The sequence below is a fragment of the Arvicanthis niloticus genome, chromosome 16 (genome assembly GCF_011762505.2).
Source record: "Arvicanthis niloticus isolate mArvNil1 chromosome 16, mArvNil1.pat.X, whole genome shotgun sequence".
Classification (NCBI taxonomy): Eukaryota; Metazoa; Chordata; class Mammalia; order Rodentia; family Muridae; genus Arvicanthis; species Arvicanthis niloticus.
Genome location: NC_047673.1, coordinates 10,511,438 through 10,526,646, shown reverse-complemented (window position 1 = coordinate 10,526,646; position 15,209 = coordinate 10,511,438). Strand labels below are relative to the sequence as shown.

At 41.3% G+C, this 15,209-nt stretch overlaps 1 protein-coding gene across 2 annotated transcripts in view; it reads left to right on the top strand.

Annotated features, from left to right (window-relative positions):
• The window catches only part of Csmd1 (CUB and Sushi multiple domains 1), a 1,522,453-nt gene that overhangs the window by 1,495,256 nt on the left and 11,988 nt on the right, over positions 1–15,209 (top strand). The window contains exons 60-66 of one of the 2 annotated variants that reach the window (XM_034520246.2): positions 876–1,049; positions 1,739–1,912; positions 3,567–3,640; positions 6,447–6,558; positions 8,528–8,707; positions 9,952–9,996; positions 12,895–13,056. In XM_034520246.2, coding sequence (XP_034376137.1) covers positions 876–1,049; positions 1,739–1,912; positions 3,567–3,640; positions 6,447–6,558; positions 8,528–8,707; positions 9,952–9,996; positions 12,895–13,056 — 921 coding nt within the window. The remainder of the gene's footprint in view (positions 1–875; positions 1,050–1,738; positions 1,913–3,566; positions 3,641–6,446; positions 6,559–8,527; positions 8,708–9,951; positions 9,997–12,894; positions 13,057–15,209) is intronic. The other variant, XM_076913874.1, reaches the window with a different exon arrangement.

Sequence of the window (15,209 nt, the reverse complement as noted above, 5' to 3'; positions counted from 1 at the left end):
AGCTAAAGAGTCATTCCACAGAAGTGTGTTTAACCGTTTATGGATTAGCTTTTTAAAAGTTATTTACCGCATCGGGTGAGGATGGCTCAATGCCTAAGAGAGTACCTTGCCCTTGTAGGAGAGCTGAGCTTGGTTTCTAGCTCCCACGGTAGGGGCATGCAACCTCCGGTGTCTCCAGCTCTAGAGGATCCAACCCCTCTGGTCTCCTCAATCACCTGCACTCACATGCACACAAAATATATGTAATTTTAAAAGTCTTTAGAAAATTAGTATTTACAAGTACATGAACAACTTCGGGCAAATTTATGCTATCTTTAAGTACATAAAACTATGGATGTCGGGAGAAAGGTTTACTATCTGGAACCTAAATTTGAAGGCTTTACTGATGTCATGTGACTGAGTCCCTCTTAGATTTGTTCTTAATCTCGGGGATAAAATGACAAGGAAAGGCATGTGTGTGAGCAGCGCAGAGGATTTGATCTCTTCCCACCCCACCTCACTTTGTGTTTTTATTTCATTGTTAACTCTGTGCATTTGATCTGAGATAAAGAAGAAAGAATTGGAGAGCAACTCTCACGTTGTTAATATTGTTGACCATCGTTATTTCTATTTAAAAAGTCATTAGTGGTCAGGAGGAAGCCATGACAGTAGGCACACTGGTAGGTGTGGTGGGGGAAATGTGGCAGGAGCTGTGGCAGTGTGACCTATGGCAAGATCCAAGATGAGTGCTAGGGTACCAGCTGTGGTCAGAGCTGAGATAAGAGCCACAGTAATCAATGTAGTGGTGGGGGTCGGGTGGGGGGGGGAGTTGTTGGGGGACGGGACATACACAGCCCTGCTCTGTGTGTATGTGACCTGTTTGTTCTTGTCAATAGCTGTCCTTTGCAACCAGCCTCCCCCAGTGCCCAATGGAAAGGTGGAGGGGTCAGACTTCCGATGGGGTGCCAGCATAAGCTACAGCTGTGTGGATGGCTACCAGCTCTCACACTCAGCCATCCTGTCCTGTGAAGGGCGTGGAGTGTGGAAAGGAGAAGTCCCTCAGTGCTTGCGTAAGTCCTGGGGTGGCACCTGTCCTGTGATCTTGGACACTCAAGGAGGCACTACCAAAAGCATAGTGATGTGTGAATGTGATCAAATTGTGTAAACTCTGAGAGCTGAGCTTGCTTGTGCGGTCAAAGACAGGGGCTGTTATAAGTCTGGGGTGGTTCAGAGATTCACCAGTCTGACCATTTATAACAGTTAACAAAGAAGATCGTGGAGCCACTGCTACATAGGCTGGCCCAGCTGCCTCAGTCAGGGGTTAATAAGAGCAGAGAGAATACAGTTACAATTTGGTTTTGCCGGCAGAAGGTCAGATGTTGCAAAGCTTAGTTACAGAAGCAGAACAAGACAGAAAGAAAAAAAATTTAACCCTTAATAGCCCTTAATAGTTAGAGATCTAATTTTGCTTTATAGTTCTCTTTTTTTAAATTGGATATTTTATTTATTTACATTTCAAATGTTATCCCCTTTTCTGGTTTCTTCTCACCCTGCTTCTATGAGGCTTTGCCGTTCTCTTAAACACAGAGATTTTCAACTTTTAAACATAAAGTTAGTCAACATAATGTTAGCTATCTATCATACTGCCTTTTCCTTAGGAGTGTATATAATTTGATGAATCCATACGATCCGAACAGATTTAATAGGCTAGCCTGGTCCAGACTTGCTAAGTCCTGATAAGGCCTGTTTATTTCCCCAGCTGTGTTCTGCGGTGATCCTGGCACTCCGGCAGAGGGACGGCTCAGTGGGAAAAGCTTCACCTTTAAGTCTGAGGTCTTCATCCAATGCAAACCCCCATTTGTGTTAGTGGGATCCTCCAGGAGAACCTGTCAGGCCGATGGGATGTGGAGTGGCATCCAGCCTACTTGTATAGGTAATGTGCTGGCACAGCTGAGGGTACAGAGAAGGATGTAGAATGAGGAGGTGTTACTGCAGAGGCTCATTTGTGACTGTCATAGATTGTGTCCTTAAGTGCTACACTCTGAGGGGATAGGCTTCCCCGGTGGAAATGTCACAGCTCTGAGGGGGAAGGTCTCCCCTATGGAAGTGTTAGCACTCTGAAGGGAAAGGTATGCTGGCAGTCAGAAGTCACGGAATACCACACAACAAAGCTCACACAAAAGATTTATTGGGAAAGACACAAGATGGGTAGCCTGCCTCTGCTCCTGCAAGAAGCGACCTTGAACTCAAAAAGAGACTGGCTTATGTCAGTCTTTTGTGGGGAGGAGTTTTTCAGTGCAGAAACTTCCAGGTTAAAGACTGATGAAATTTCAAGCCAAACGAAGGGATTTTGGGCTCAGGGACGTGGGTTTTGGGGCTGAGGGATTGGTGGTTTGGGGGCTCAGGGATTAGTAGAATTTCAGGCTCTGGGACTGGTGGGATTTAAGGCTCGGAATTGGTAGGTTTGAGGGATCAGGAGTTGGTAGGTTTTGGTAGGTTTTCAAACTGGAAGGTGGTCTCAGGGCTTTACCCTGTAGTCCTGTGCAAGGATCTAGTCAAGGTGACCATTATCGATCAGCACAGCTAAATGAAGTTCAGCCTCTTTCCAGCTGTGTAAACTGAGGCAGACGCCTGCTGATGTGCTGATGGACTCTTTCCCACCTAGGCATCTCAAACCATCTTAGCTTACAGTTCTGTCACTTGGGAAAGAGTGTTCGAATGATGCAATTATTGTCATCTCCTAGCAACCATCCCCATTAGCAAGGAGGCAATTCTTATTGTGAGTTAATACTGACCACCCACTTTTACTGAGATTCTTGTGCAAATTTACAGTAATTAATAGCTTGAGCCTGGGAAATTTTCTAGGAAACCAAATTGTTTATATCTAAAACTAAAGACAGCATTAGAAATAATTCCCATGCGACATTTTTATTCCAAGTCTGGGAATATTTGTGCCATTTGGCTTTAACTGCTGCACGGCAGATAGCTTCCTGTTAATAATGTCTTCCTTCCCCAGACTTCTCAGTAGATCTAGGGGGAAAAAAAAAACATTTTAAAAACAGTATCTATGTTATTCTGAATAAGCAACTAAGATCAGCAACAATGTAGCCACTTCGCTGTTTATATCCTATGTATTTGGAAAACACCGCTGATGGATTGTCAGAAGTTTCCACTAGAATAATATGTTTCTCATTTTTAAAACTTAAGAAAAATTTATCCAAAAAAATCACAAGGACTAATATGGACAACTAACTGTGATGGGGATGAAGTAAAGCTGTACAACCTAAAAGATCAGAGTAAGAACCGATTAGAGAGACTTAAATATTCAGGATCAAGTGTCTGTCCTCAAAGGGACTTACACCAGAAAATAGGGAAGAAAGGCCAACTCTCAAATCCGTGCAAATATGCAGATTAGATGTGAATATGCAAATCTACTCAACTTAAAAAAATCAAAGATGCCCAAGGAGATAAAGGCAGCCACTTCCTTTAACAATTCATATAAAATATATGCATCTTGAAACTGTTTTCTACATTTGCAAGATCTTTCAATAAAGATGTTACAATTTCTTTTTAATTGTCAATTGCAGATCCGGCACATACTGCCTGCCCAGACCCTGGCACTCCCCACTTTGGAATTCAGAATAGCTCTAAAGGATACGAGGTATTTCATTTCCTTTTCTGTCCTAGATTCTTGTGACCTAGCTGATAGCAATCATATGTGTGCACTGCTATATTCCTTAGCTTGTTCATATCACAGTTTTTGCACAGGAAATTCTTTTTTTCTAGGACTTCTACACACAAGTCTATGAACATATCTATTAGCCTTGTGCCAATGGCTATATTAATTGTCACTGGGAAGCACTCAGTACCTTTGGTTTAGTGACAAAAGAGACAATTATCAATTCAAGTGACTTGTTACTGACACATAAAAATACTCCATTTGAGGACTAGATAGAGCTAGGAAATGACACACATTTTCAGAAAGAAAAGCAAAACCAAAAGAAATGTGTCCCAGCCCCCACGCCAAGCTCCGCTATGATATCCGGTCTCTATATGATTGTGTAAAGTACCTTGAGTGTTGGCACAAGCGTTTCACTTTGGAATGTCCTTCTGTCTTATTTATGATATACGTTATTACCACAGTTAATGCAGAAGCGATTCAAATGGAAGATGATGAATTTGTTATGGCAAGCATCAGCCATCCTAAGTGTGCTTCCCTCAAGTGACGCCTGGCCTCTGTGGCATCTCTCTGACACTTCATGTTAGATGTGTTTGCCGTTTTCAAGTTGATGACATCACCAATTTAGAATGAAAGTCTTTTCCTTCCACTTCATGCCCTCTCTCAGGAGCACTGCAGTGTGTCCATTTTTGCCTATTGTATCCAGCTTTCCTCCCTGTTTTGTCCTTTGTCTTTGGTGTCCCACAGAATCGTTCTTACAGTAAATGGAATGATTTTAGCACATTTTGTATTGTGACCCAGGTATGGCCTCAGACTTCAGATAAATGCCTTCTGATGGTGAATGTTCAGTTCCAGATTACTGTTACTCTGTGATATAAATGGATATTATTTTCAGTGGCTCACCTTGAAAATGAAAACCTGATTACTGTTGGTCACCACAGATTTCAGCATTTCTTAGCCTACCTGGGCACAACTTACAGTCACAGAGAAGGGAGAATTAACCACATTCTTTGGATCTGCACAAGAAACTGATAAAGATAGAGAAATAACCTTAAAGGCAATTAATAATGGACAGCTCCCAACAACATGCCTTACAATCTTTTAAAAGATAAAAACATGGCCTTTTATAGCTAAGGGTACACCTGGAAGAAGTTGCCTCCCCTAGAGATTCCTTTGTCTTTCATTAGAAGGAGATGCTTGGTTTTTTTTGAGCTGTGTACTGAAATACCACCTCCAGAAAGGACCCCTTTCAGTTCTGGGATGTTCCATTTGCACTATGAGAATTACCTAAGTGGAAAGAGTAGCTGCAACCATCTAGTCATCCCTGTCTCATATAGTCACAGTCCAGGTAAGGTGCACTGTCAGGTCTCATGGGTTGACACATCAGGCTGAAGCTGATGTCCTGACAGGCTTCTGTGATTTCTTCTGCCAGGAAATGGCAGGCTTCTCTTCCTCTTCCTACTAATGAATTCCATCAGTACGTCACCAGGAAGTTTGAGAGGTCATATCTGGTAGATACCCTTTCCTGCTAGGAAGGGAGCAGGGTGTTATTTCTCTCCAGTTGTTACTAGTTCTTGAAAAGAATTCCAGGTACATTCATTTTTCTTAGATTATATATTCCCACTTACACTTTATCACGTGCTCAGAGCCCACCCCCCAACCTATCTCTCGTTCAACATGCGAGCTGTGTTTTCATGGTTTTAATTATAGTTTTCTCAAAAATCCTCCAGTGGGGGCAGGGATAAGCAATGGTGCCATCTAATATTCATAAGAAGACAAAGAACAGTTTCAAAATCCCAGAGCTTCAGGAAGATGGATATTTAAATCCTTGGACTCTTACTTGGCACAGAAGGAATGTGTGTATGCAGCCAGCCCCAGCAGAGCTGGCCCACAGCAAATAGCTTTCTCCTGGCAGCTGTTTCTCTATCATAACTATGTTTATGTTCAAAGTGTGGGAATTGTACATTTTAGATATACGCAGAGCACAACCATACATCATTGGCTAAGATAATCTGGCTTTCTAGAAACCTCCCCTGCTTAGGGTAGAAACAGGAGAAAGAATATGGTGGGAGCTCTGGCACTGAGTGGCCAATGGCTTTGGCTCAGGGCAAGGCCCCAAGACAAGACTCCTGTGTGGAAGGACAGTAAGACAGAGAGCTTAGGCATAAGCAAAGTCTCCAGATGAAGAGGAAGACAGATGGAGAAGATGCTCAGGTAACTGACATGGTTCACGGATCTTGACACATTGAGTTTTGATGAGTCCCAGGAACATACAGCAGGGAGCCAGCCTCCAGAGTCCTAACAAAAGCCAGTCCCTGTGGTGCTGCCTGTGGTTTCAAATAAAACGAACAGAGGGAGGGAAGATAAACTAATAGGCATAAATGAAAGAGGGAGACTTGTGAAATTATGGAAAGAAAGTCCACATGTGTTTGCATTTGCTGTTTGAGACAAGGTTGCAAGCTATAGCCCAAGCTCAATAACTGCAATCCTCCTGTTTCAGCTTCCTGAGTTACAGGTGTTTGTCACCATGCTAAAACATATTCTTTCTATACCGCCCCCCCTCCCCCCAAAAAAACCCAACCATATTGATGGTTAGATCCTGATCCTGCTCCCTTTTCTTTGGCCCCGAGTATATAGCATATGGTCTCTTTTGAGTGTGATGCTCTGCCATGCATCTCGAAGTGGTGTACTGGTCCTCACATAGCCTCAGTAACAAAGGTCACTGCCCCACCTCCCTTGGTTCTGAGGTGCTGTCCTTCCTCTGAAGCTCTGTTACTTTTCTCTTCAGGTTGGAAGCACTGTGTTCTTCAGATGTAGAAAAGGTTATCACATCCAAGGCTCCACTACCCGAACCTGCCTTGCAAACCTGACCTGGAGTGGGATCCAGACAGAATGCATACGTAAGTCCCCGGTTCATCCTCCACAGACCCATTGCCAAGTGTCTGCAAAGAGCTCACCTTCTCTCAGGGCAGCTGTGAAGAGAAGTGGGGTTGTTTATGTTTTTGTTCTCTTACTCCAAATTTGTGCATCTCCCAAAATGCTCCTGAGGTTCCTGGCTGAGTCAAACCAACAAGGCTAAGGGCTTGGCGGTAATGATGCTCTTCAGCCCCGATATCTGATGTATCAGACACTGCTGGGGAGTACGGCAGCGGGTGACAGGAAACTAGGTTTTCAGGGGATGTGAGACCAATGCCAGAAACACAAGACAAGGAATGACATTAAACTCAGCACTGTTTGGCAGAAGACCCCTGAGCACGTAGCCATCCTTCCATGTGTTTACACCCCATTTACTGAATGAAGGAATGAGCGGGAGACAGTGTATGAACTCAGCATGGTAGTGTAGCCATAGACATTGAACACTGACAGATGGAGTGAATTCTACTTTGTGATTCAATCATGAGAAAGTGCTGTAAGGAATTGGAACCAAATGATTCATGTCACCCACCGCTTAAGTTAGGTAACCCTGTGCCTTGCTATGGCCAGCATAAAATTATTATCTGAATGCCGTGAAAAGTTATTGCAATGGCAAGTAAAGTAGAATTTATTGTGGTTATTTTTTGTCAGAATAATCATGTGTGCACTTATTTCAAAGCTGACATAGCAACCTCACTACTCAGTCTTGTGGAGAAGCAACGTCCATATGCATGCACAGGCATGTACCAACACACTAAGGTGTGCATGTGTACTATGGGCCTTGCCATAACACAGGAATAAAGGCTGGAAATTTGCTTAAATATGTACTATTGACAATGTGTAAAGCAGCTAAATTCACAGCTGTAAACTTGCTGGCTTTTTTAATAACCATCTTCCTAGTCCTTAACTGAAGACATGTATGGGTTTTATAAAACAAGATTATTCGTGGTAGCACATGAGTTTGCCAACTTCATTTCTTCTCAAATTATATTTTTATTTTTTTATTTTAATCTTTTTGTTTGTTTGTTTTGAATTTTTATTTATTGTATATATATGAGTACACTGTAGCTGTCTTCAGACACACCAGAAGAGGGCATTGGATCCCATTACAGATGGTTGTGAGCCACCATGTGGTTGCTGGGAATTGAACTCAGGTCCTCTGGAAGAGCAGTCAGTGCTCTTAACTGCTGAGCCATCTCTCCAGTCCCCTCAAATTATATTTTTAAAAGAAATAAAAACTTACAATTTTTAAATAAACTCCAAAAACACATCAAAATTTAGCATTCATTCAGCTATACAGTAAATACATATGGTGCCACCCGACAAGCACATATCTGAATATGCACTGGTCCATGTATGTTAGCTCATTTGTGTTATTGGTTACTAAGGATTTTTAGAAATTTATTTTCACTTTTATTTGTGCCCATAGATATGAGTATCTGCTTCATGTATGTGGGTATGCACAGAGGCTAGAAGAAAGTCCCAGATTCCTGGAGCTGGGTTACTAGGAAGTTGTAAGCCATCAGACATGAGTGCTAGGAGCAACTAAAGTCCTCTAGAAAAGTGGCAAGTGCCCTGAAACACCTAGCCATCTCTCCAGGCCCACACTAAGATATAATATCTTATTTCTCTTGTACTATACCTCTTAGTATTCTGTTTTTAAATCAAAGCTAGAATCTGTCCTCTAAATTAAAATATATAATTATGCACATATATGTATATGCATATACATATATATACAGATATATGTATGTTACACATTATATATATATATATATATATATATATATATATATATATATATACATATGTACATACTTCTCAAACATGTAATCCCTAACTTCATAACCCTTTGAAGAGGTTTCCTCTGTTAGTTCCTATGGACATATGTAATGTAGTAGTTTTACAACAAACAGAGAGCCCCATTACTTTTTAATGAACTAAATGCCTTTTCAGCCCATGCCTGCCGACAGCCAGAGACCCCAGCACATGCAGATGTGAGAGCCATCGACCTTCCAGCTTTTGGCTACACTTTAGTCTATACCTGTCATCCTGGATTTTTCCTTGCTGGTGGATCGGAACACAGGACGTGTAAAGCAGATATGAAATGGACAGGAAAGTCACCTGTTTGTAAAAGTAAGTCCCTGGTCCAGGTGTGACATGCACTTCTAAAGAGCAAGGAGGAGCTGCCCCTGTGGTCAGGCTAGTGTGCAGGTCAGCAGACCCCCAAGAGAAGTTGTGATGGAGCAACAGTGACCTGTTGTCAGTGTTTCACAGTGTCTGGGCTCTGTGTGCTTGGTTGTGTGCACATAAGTGTCTAACACAAGGACCAGGATTGACCAGATGTGTAGACCTGGTTATTAATTGAATTGTAAGCTAAAGAGCAAAAGTGTTTGGATGAAGAAAAACATTGAATTAAAAGAACAAAATACACTATGATATCAGAAAACACATTTCTTTAAAATGAGATGAGTCAGTCAATGTTATCAGTAGTCTGGGCATATGAAACGCATCTTGTGTTATTTTTAAGACCACAATCAGTTGAGTGGTGAAACTCCTATTTTTCTATTATTGATATTGGTTCTACTGTTGAAAATTGAAGATACAATTAGCATGGAAACAATGCCTTTTTACAATTACACATGTTTATAAGGGGAGGGCTGAATCTGGGCCAGAACTGATGAGAAAAGCCACCAGCATCTGACCCAACATACCCTGTATGACAATCCCTGGGCAATAGGTGCAGACATGTCAGAGTACCGAGGCACCCCAACTTCAGCTTGAATTCCCTGGAGTGCATTGTTTCACAGTTCTAAGTTATAGTCTCATTCCTTACCATTATTAGAAGAGAAGAAACATTCAGAAAATAGCTTGCAGTTTAATAAAATGCTATAGAAACTGAGGGCTTAGAAGTCTAACTTTGACCAGATTCAACAATGTATGGGGAGAGAGGGTTGACATTCTTCAATATTAACTTATAAATCCGCAGGTTTGGTGGGGTTGAGTAATGAGGGATTGTGACATTTTCCTAGCTTGGGATATTTCCTGCTGGTGGAGGCAATGTCCACTCAAAAGCTCTCAGGAAGTCACCCTTGGCCACCCTCATTTGCAAGGCTCTCTGTTGTAGCACCTATAGTGCGAACCTCCATGCTAGAGGCACGAACACGGGGCTGACCACTGAGCTCAGCATTTCCACAAACACAAGGATATTGTGCTGGGTACACCTGGGTCTGAAGTGTTTATGCATACAATACTTAACATTTTGTACATTTTTAAGAATCCAGAGAAAGGAGAGTCGCTTCAGTTTGACATTTTTTTTCAACCTGATTCCAAAAAAATTAAACGTTTTTGCAAATGATAATTTGTCTTTTTACTTGTAGGTAAAGGAGTGAGAGAAGTTAATGAAACAGTTACTAAAACTCCAGGTTTGTATACCAGAAGAGTTCTAGCTCTCAATCAAACTCATTTGTTCTCAGTCCTGCACAGTGAGATGATCTTTAGAACTTAAATTTCTGAATCTGTTGGTTCACCTTAAAGCACACACCTGCACACATATCTATCCATAACCCTAAGAGCTTATTAATAGAACATCACCACAGAAATGGAAGCCTTTGGTGTAATCACAGGGCTGCATTAGAGGACACATTGGGCATTTTGATCCCACATGTGGTATGATGGAGAGCCTTATAAATAGGGTTGCCATCCCCCTCCTCGAGGGAGTTAACACACATAAGGCATTTGACGGCTTAAAGGTTGTTATTTGAGCAGTTCAAATGTGGAGCCCTATTTTTTTTTTTTTTAGAATCTCCATAATTCAGGTATCCTCTATCTTCCAGATAAATGAAAGTTATACCCTGCCATCCTATATGGCCCCTTGCTAAATGAGTCATGTGTAGAATCCAATTGATGCCATGCTGTTCCCAAGGGAAGGTATCACAGTTGGAAACCATCTGCATACTGGATCTGTGTTAGAAATTTAAATGTGTTTTGAATGAACAAAATACATCCTCAAGTTTTGTTTTAAGTCATGTTTGACTTTGCTTTTAACCAGAAATAGTAAAACTTTGTAAATATACAAAATGACTTGACTAGTGTTTTGCTTATTCAGATTTAGCCCTAGTTTCTTGGATAGAAAACTCTATTTCTGAATCTACCTGGAAGGTTGTGTGCAAGGCTGACAGTTCAAAAATGCTACCTACTCCTTTAATTCTCAGATGAGGAAAATACCTACCAGTGGGAGTAGGGGTATCTCCCTGAATTACACAGGAGAAATAAAAATATGCTTTGGTCTTTTGAGTTATCTTAAGTATAACTTATAAATCAATGACAAAGCCAACACTATGCAAGTCAACATTTACCTCTGGGGAACTAAACATAATATGCTTTTATCATTGTAGACTTTTACCCTGATTTCTATTTTCCAACTTCATGTTATAGATGCTGAGATAGCTACAAACACCTTTTTTGGGCACAGACATCAACATCAATGGGCCTTTTATCCTTCTCTCTAAAGGGGAGTGCTAATTGAACCAGGTTTCGGCCAGGGTATAATAGACTACAACTTAGCAACCTGATCCTTGACTTATTCTTGCACATGACCAGCAGGGAGAAAGTTGGATGAGAAGGAGCCCAGATGAAGGCATCTCTTTCAAGATTAAAGATCATAGCTCAACTCAGAAATTGAGATATGATCCAAGCCCTCGATTCTTCTTAATTCTACACAGCCAGGTTGTCCTGTCAAAGTAATGCAGCTACAATGGTGGCTTGGGGCAAGAGTTGGACCATATACAACAATGTCTTCCGCTAAGCATGCAGATTCTAAAGGGTAAAATGGTTACTTTAGAGACAATTTAAGTAATGTAAAGGAAGGTACTTTGTGGGTTTTGGTTAAAATGAGGTGTTTTGTTAAGGCCATTTATAAATAGAAATGTTTAATATTGGTTATTTATAAATATCTTAATACTTTTGCTGATACACGTCAGATATTTACTAATTTAACTTTATTCCATTCTTAATCTTTATCAGTAAGTTGGGTGTACCCAAGCCATGGGCCGCTACCAGATTGGATTCTTCCATGATGATTAATTTGCTAGTCTGGTTTCTGTGGGCTTGGCTGGTCTAGTGAGATGGGAAGATGTTCAGTGAGAGCAAAAGGGGAAGCATGGATGTAGGCATTGTGTGCCTGTGACATCACAGTCATCCACAGTAGGCATCTGTGTGTCTTGGACATCACCATCATCCATCACATATGTGTCTGTGTGCCTGTGACATCACCATCCTCTGTCATATAGACGTTTGAATGCCTGTGACATCATCATCATTCATCACATCATTAGATTTGCTAAAGGTTATATATTTATGGAGAAATAAGTATTTCTCCCCAACAACTCTAACATTGTGGAGACCCATGCTTCTTACAGTTGACTTTGTCTAATTAAATAATAGAGACACATTGTGAGGGACAAAGCACTAAGAGACTTGGTGCTAACATGGTTGGGAATTTACAAGGTGTTACACTCTTCCGTTTTATATTAATATCATCAGGAGGACAGGAATTTATACATGGCTATTACCAGAGAGGTGTAAAAACCAAATTTATACGTGTAATAAACATTGAAACCTAAGGAAATGTCCCAATTACCTTTATGCGTATTCCCGTGACAGAGGAATTTTCTATTAAGAAAGACTCCCTAACTCCCTGTCCCTTTTGTGTCTATATTTAAGCAACACATATAAAGGTGCCAGCTGAGATTGTCATGCTGCCTTTCAAATGAACATTAGACTATTTTTCCCATAGAAATTAGCATAGAGTAGAAGCTATGGGTATATGCCTCTTCTCAAGGCAGGAGCCATCAAATACTGGAAAGTGTCAATTTGCCGGGATTGGGGATCCTGACAGACTGCTAGTGTCATTTCCCCCAGATTTTCCATGGCTGTCAGAGTAAATCTGCAGGAAAGTGATTTAGTAGAAATAGTCAGGGGTCAGGTGAGAGCATCTCTTACTGGCTAAAACTAATGCACCACTGGGAGAACCAATTCACTGAACCATCTATACCTGGCATGCCCGTCAAACCCAGCACACCCATGCTTCTTAATAACGTCCCAAAGAGCAGAGTGAATCTCCCCACCTGGTCTCCCTGTTCTTTTCGTATACTGCACACACTCCAAGCATAATACTCAAGGTCACCCTGAGCTTTACATGGTCCTTAGCTGTGCTTCCTCCCTGGGCAGTCTCGGGCCTTCTTGCATTTAAAAAAAAAAAATGTCTAGATTGCATGTCTGTGCCTGTCTTAATGCTGATCTTTCCCTATTTCCACCAACAGTTCCTTCTGATGTATTTTTCATCAACTCGGTGTGGAAAGGATACTATGAATATTTAGGAAAGAGACAGCCTGCGACTCTCACTGTGGACTGGTTCAATGCAACCAGCAGCAAGGTCAATGCGACCTTCACCGCAGCCTCCCAGGTGCAGCTGGAGCTGACAGGTAGGTGAGAGGACCTCACAGTAAGTTGTCTTACTAAGGTGGTATGGGATTTGCCTACATTGAATGTTATAGGAGTTCTCAGTGACCATGGTCTGTTCCTGTTCATTTTTTTTCCTAGGGATTATGAAGCTGATATAGAAATGTGACCCCCTCTTTTTTTCCCTCAAAATTACATGTATGACATATTAGATTAAGAATCTCCCATTTATATCTAGAACTCCATGGCTCTGGATTAAGTTGTTTGGATGTCTTGTTTCTTGACTGGCATGTTCCTTATGAGTTTCGTCACCCAAAGGTTGATATAAGGCCTGTATTACACAGCAGGTTATGGTTTAATTGTCAGACCTACTTCAAGCACCTGCTGACAGTAGTATCATTTTTATTTTTACATGGATGTTGTGATGTAAGAACTTTATCATATACCTTTCAAGACAAAAGGAGAGAGCAAGAAAGATAACTAAAGAGAGATTCAGTCATATAATCAGTCTGAGGAAGAACCAAATGAATTTCACAAGGGCCCTGGTAAGCAAAGGACTGAGTCAAGCTTTGTGCTAAACCAGCTAACCTCAGCTTAGATCAGTAACCAATAAGCATACTACCATCATATGTACATCTGGTAATAGTTGTGTAGGAGAGACTCTGGTATGTTGCCATGGATAACTCAAAGGTCATGACATAGAGCAGGCTAGCCTCAAACTTGCAGGAAACTTCTCACCCAGTCTACTCTGCGCTTGGACTATGGATATGAGCCACCATATCCTACATTCCAGAATAATTTTTGCCACTTACTTCTTATAAAGACATATTTATCTTTGATCAACTTCTTGAAGCTGAAATTTGTTTTGAATGACTCAATGCTATGAGTAGAAATGTCCAAGCAATCTTAGTGAACAAATTATTTATATTGAGTTTCTAAAAATACATCATTAATAAAAGAAAATAAGGAGGTTTTGTTTTGGTTTGGTTGTTTGGTTGGTTTGTTGGTTGTTATTTTTCTGAAACAAGGTCTCTCTCTATCCCTGACTCTGTAGACCAGGCCTCTGCCTCCCTTCTGTTGTGAGTCCAACACTATACCTAGCCTGTATGGAACTTTCAAATATTTAAACTCCTTAGTCTTACTCCTCGTAGAATTGGAAATTTGGTAACTTTTTTTTCTTTAATAAAGTTCTCCAGTATGGGCCTGGGGAACTGGCTCAGTGGGTGAAGCTTTTACTGCCCAGCATAAGGACCTGACTTCTGTGTGGTGGCATATGTATAACCCTAGCACCAGAAATCACACATAGGATGATCCCAGAGGCTTTCTAGCATTTAGACTAGACAAATTGGTGGGTTCTGGTTTCAATGGTGGACTCTGCCTCAGCATCAAGTTGAAGAATAGAGGAAGATATCTAACATTAACTTCTAGCCTACATTTATGTGTGGACAAGTGAGCTCTCCTGCATACACACACACACACACACACACACACACACACACACACACACGCACACACACATCCAGAGAAACAGAGAAGGGAGAGAGAGAGAGAGAGAGAGAGAGAGAGAGAGAGAGAGAGAGAGAGAGAGAGGAGAGGGAGAGGTGAAAGCAAGAATATGACCCAATGACATATAAACCCTTTATCTCCACAGACCAGTGTTGGAAATTCAATGGTCTGAACCTTGAAAGTATTTAAATCCAGGGACACCCAGGCTTCCCACTGTGAAATAGCTAAAGAGGAATGGCCAGAGGCAGGAAGGAAGTAATATCTGTGGAGAACTTGCTGGATATATGACATTTCCTATTCTTGTTGCTTTTTTTAACCATGAAAAATGTCATGAAGATAGATTTACTATCTCTCTCTACAGCTTGTAGAACTGGGGTCCAAGTTCAAAGTTTTGGAGGTTAAATGCATGGAAAATTCACAGCATTTCATATGGTAGGGAAGGTCACTGCCTAGAGCTAAGCTCAGGTAGTATCTTGTCCACTGGCAGGGGGTCCCTCCAGGTTGGGTGTCTGCAGGTAGAACTCACTCACAGGATGCTAAGATTTGCTTCTCTGGTGAACTGATAGTGAAATTGTCCATTTACTATGCCACTTTATGCATCATGCCTCCTAGACCTCTCTGCCTGTGGGATGTGACAGTTTCAGCACTCTTTGGTTGTGGTCTATGGTGG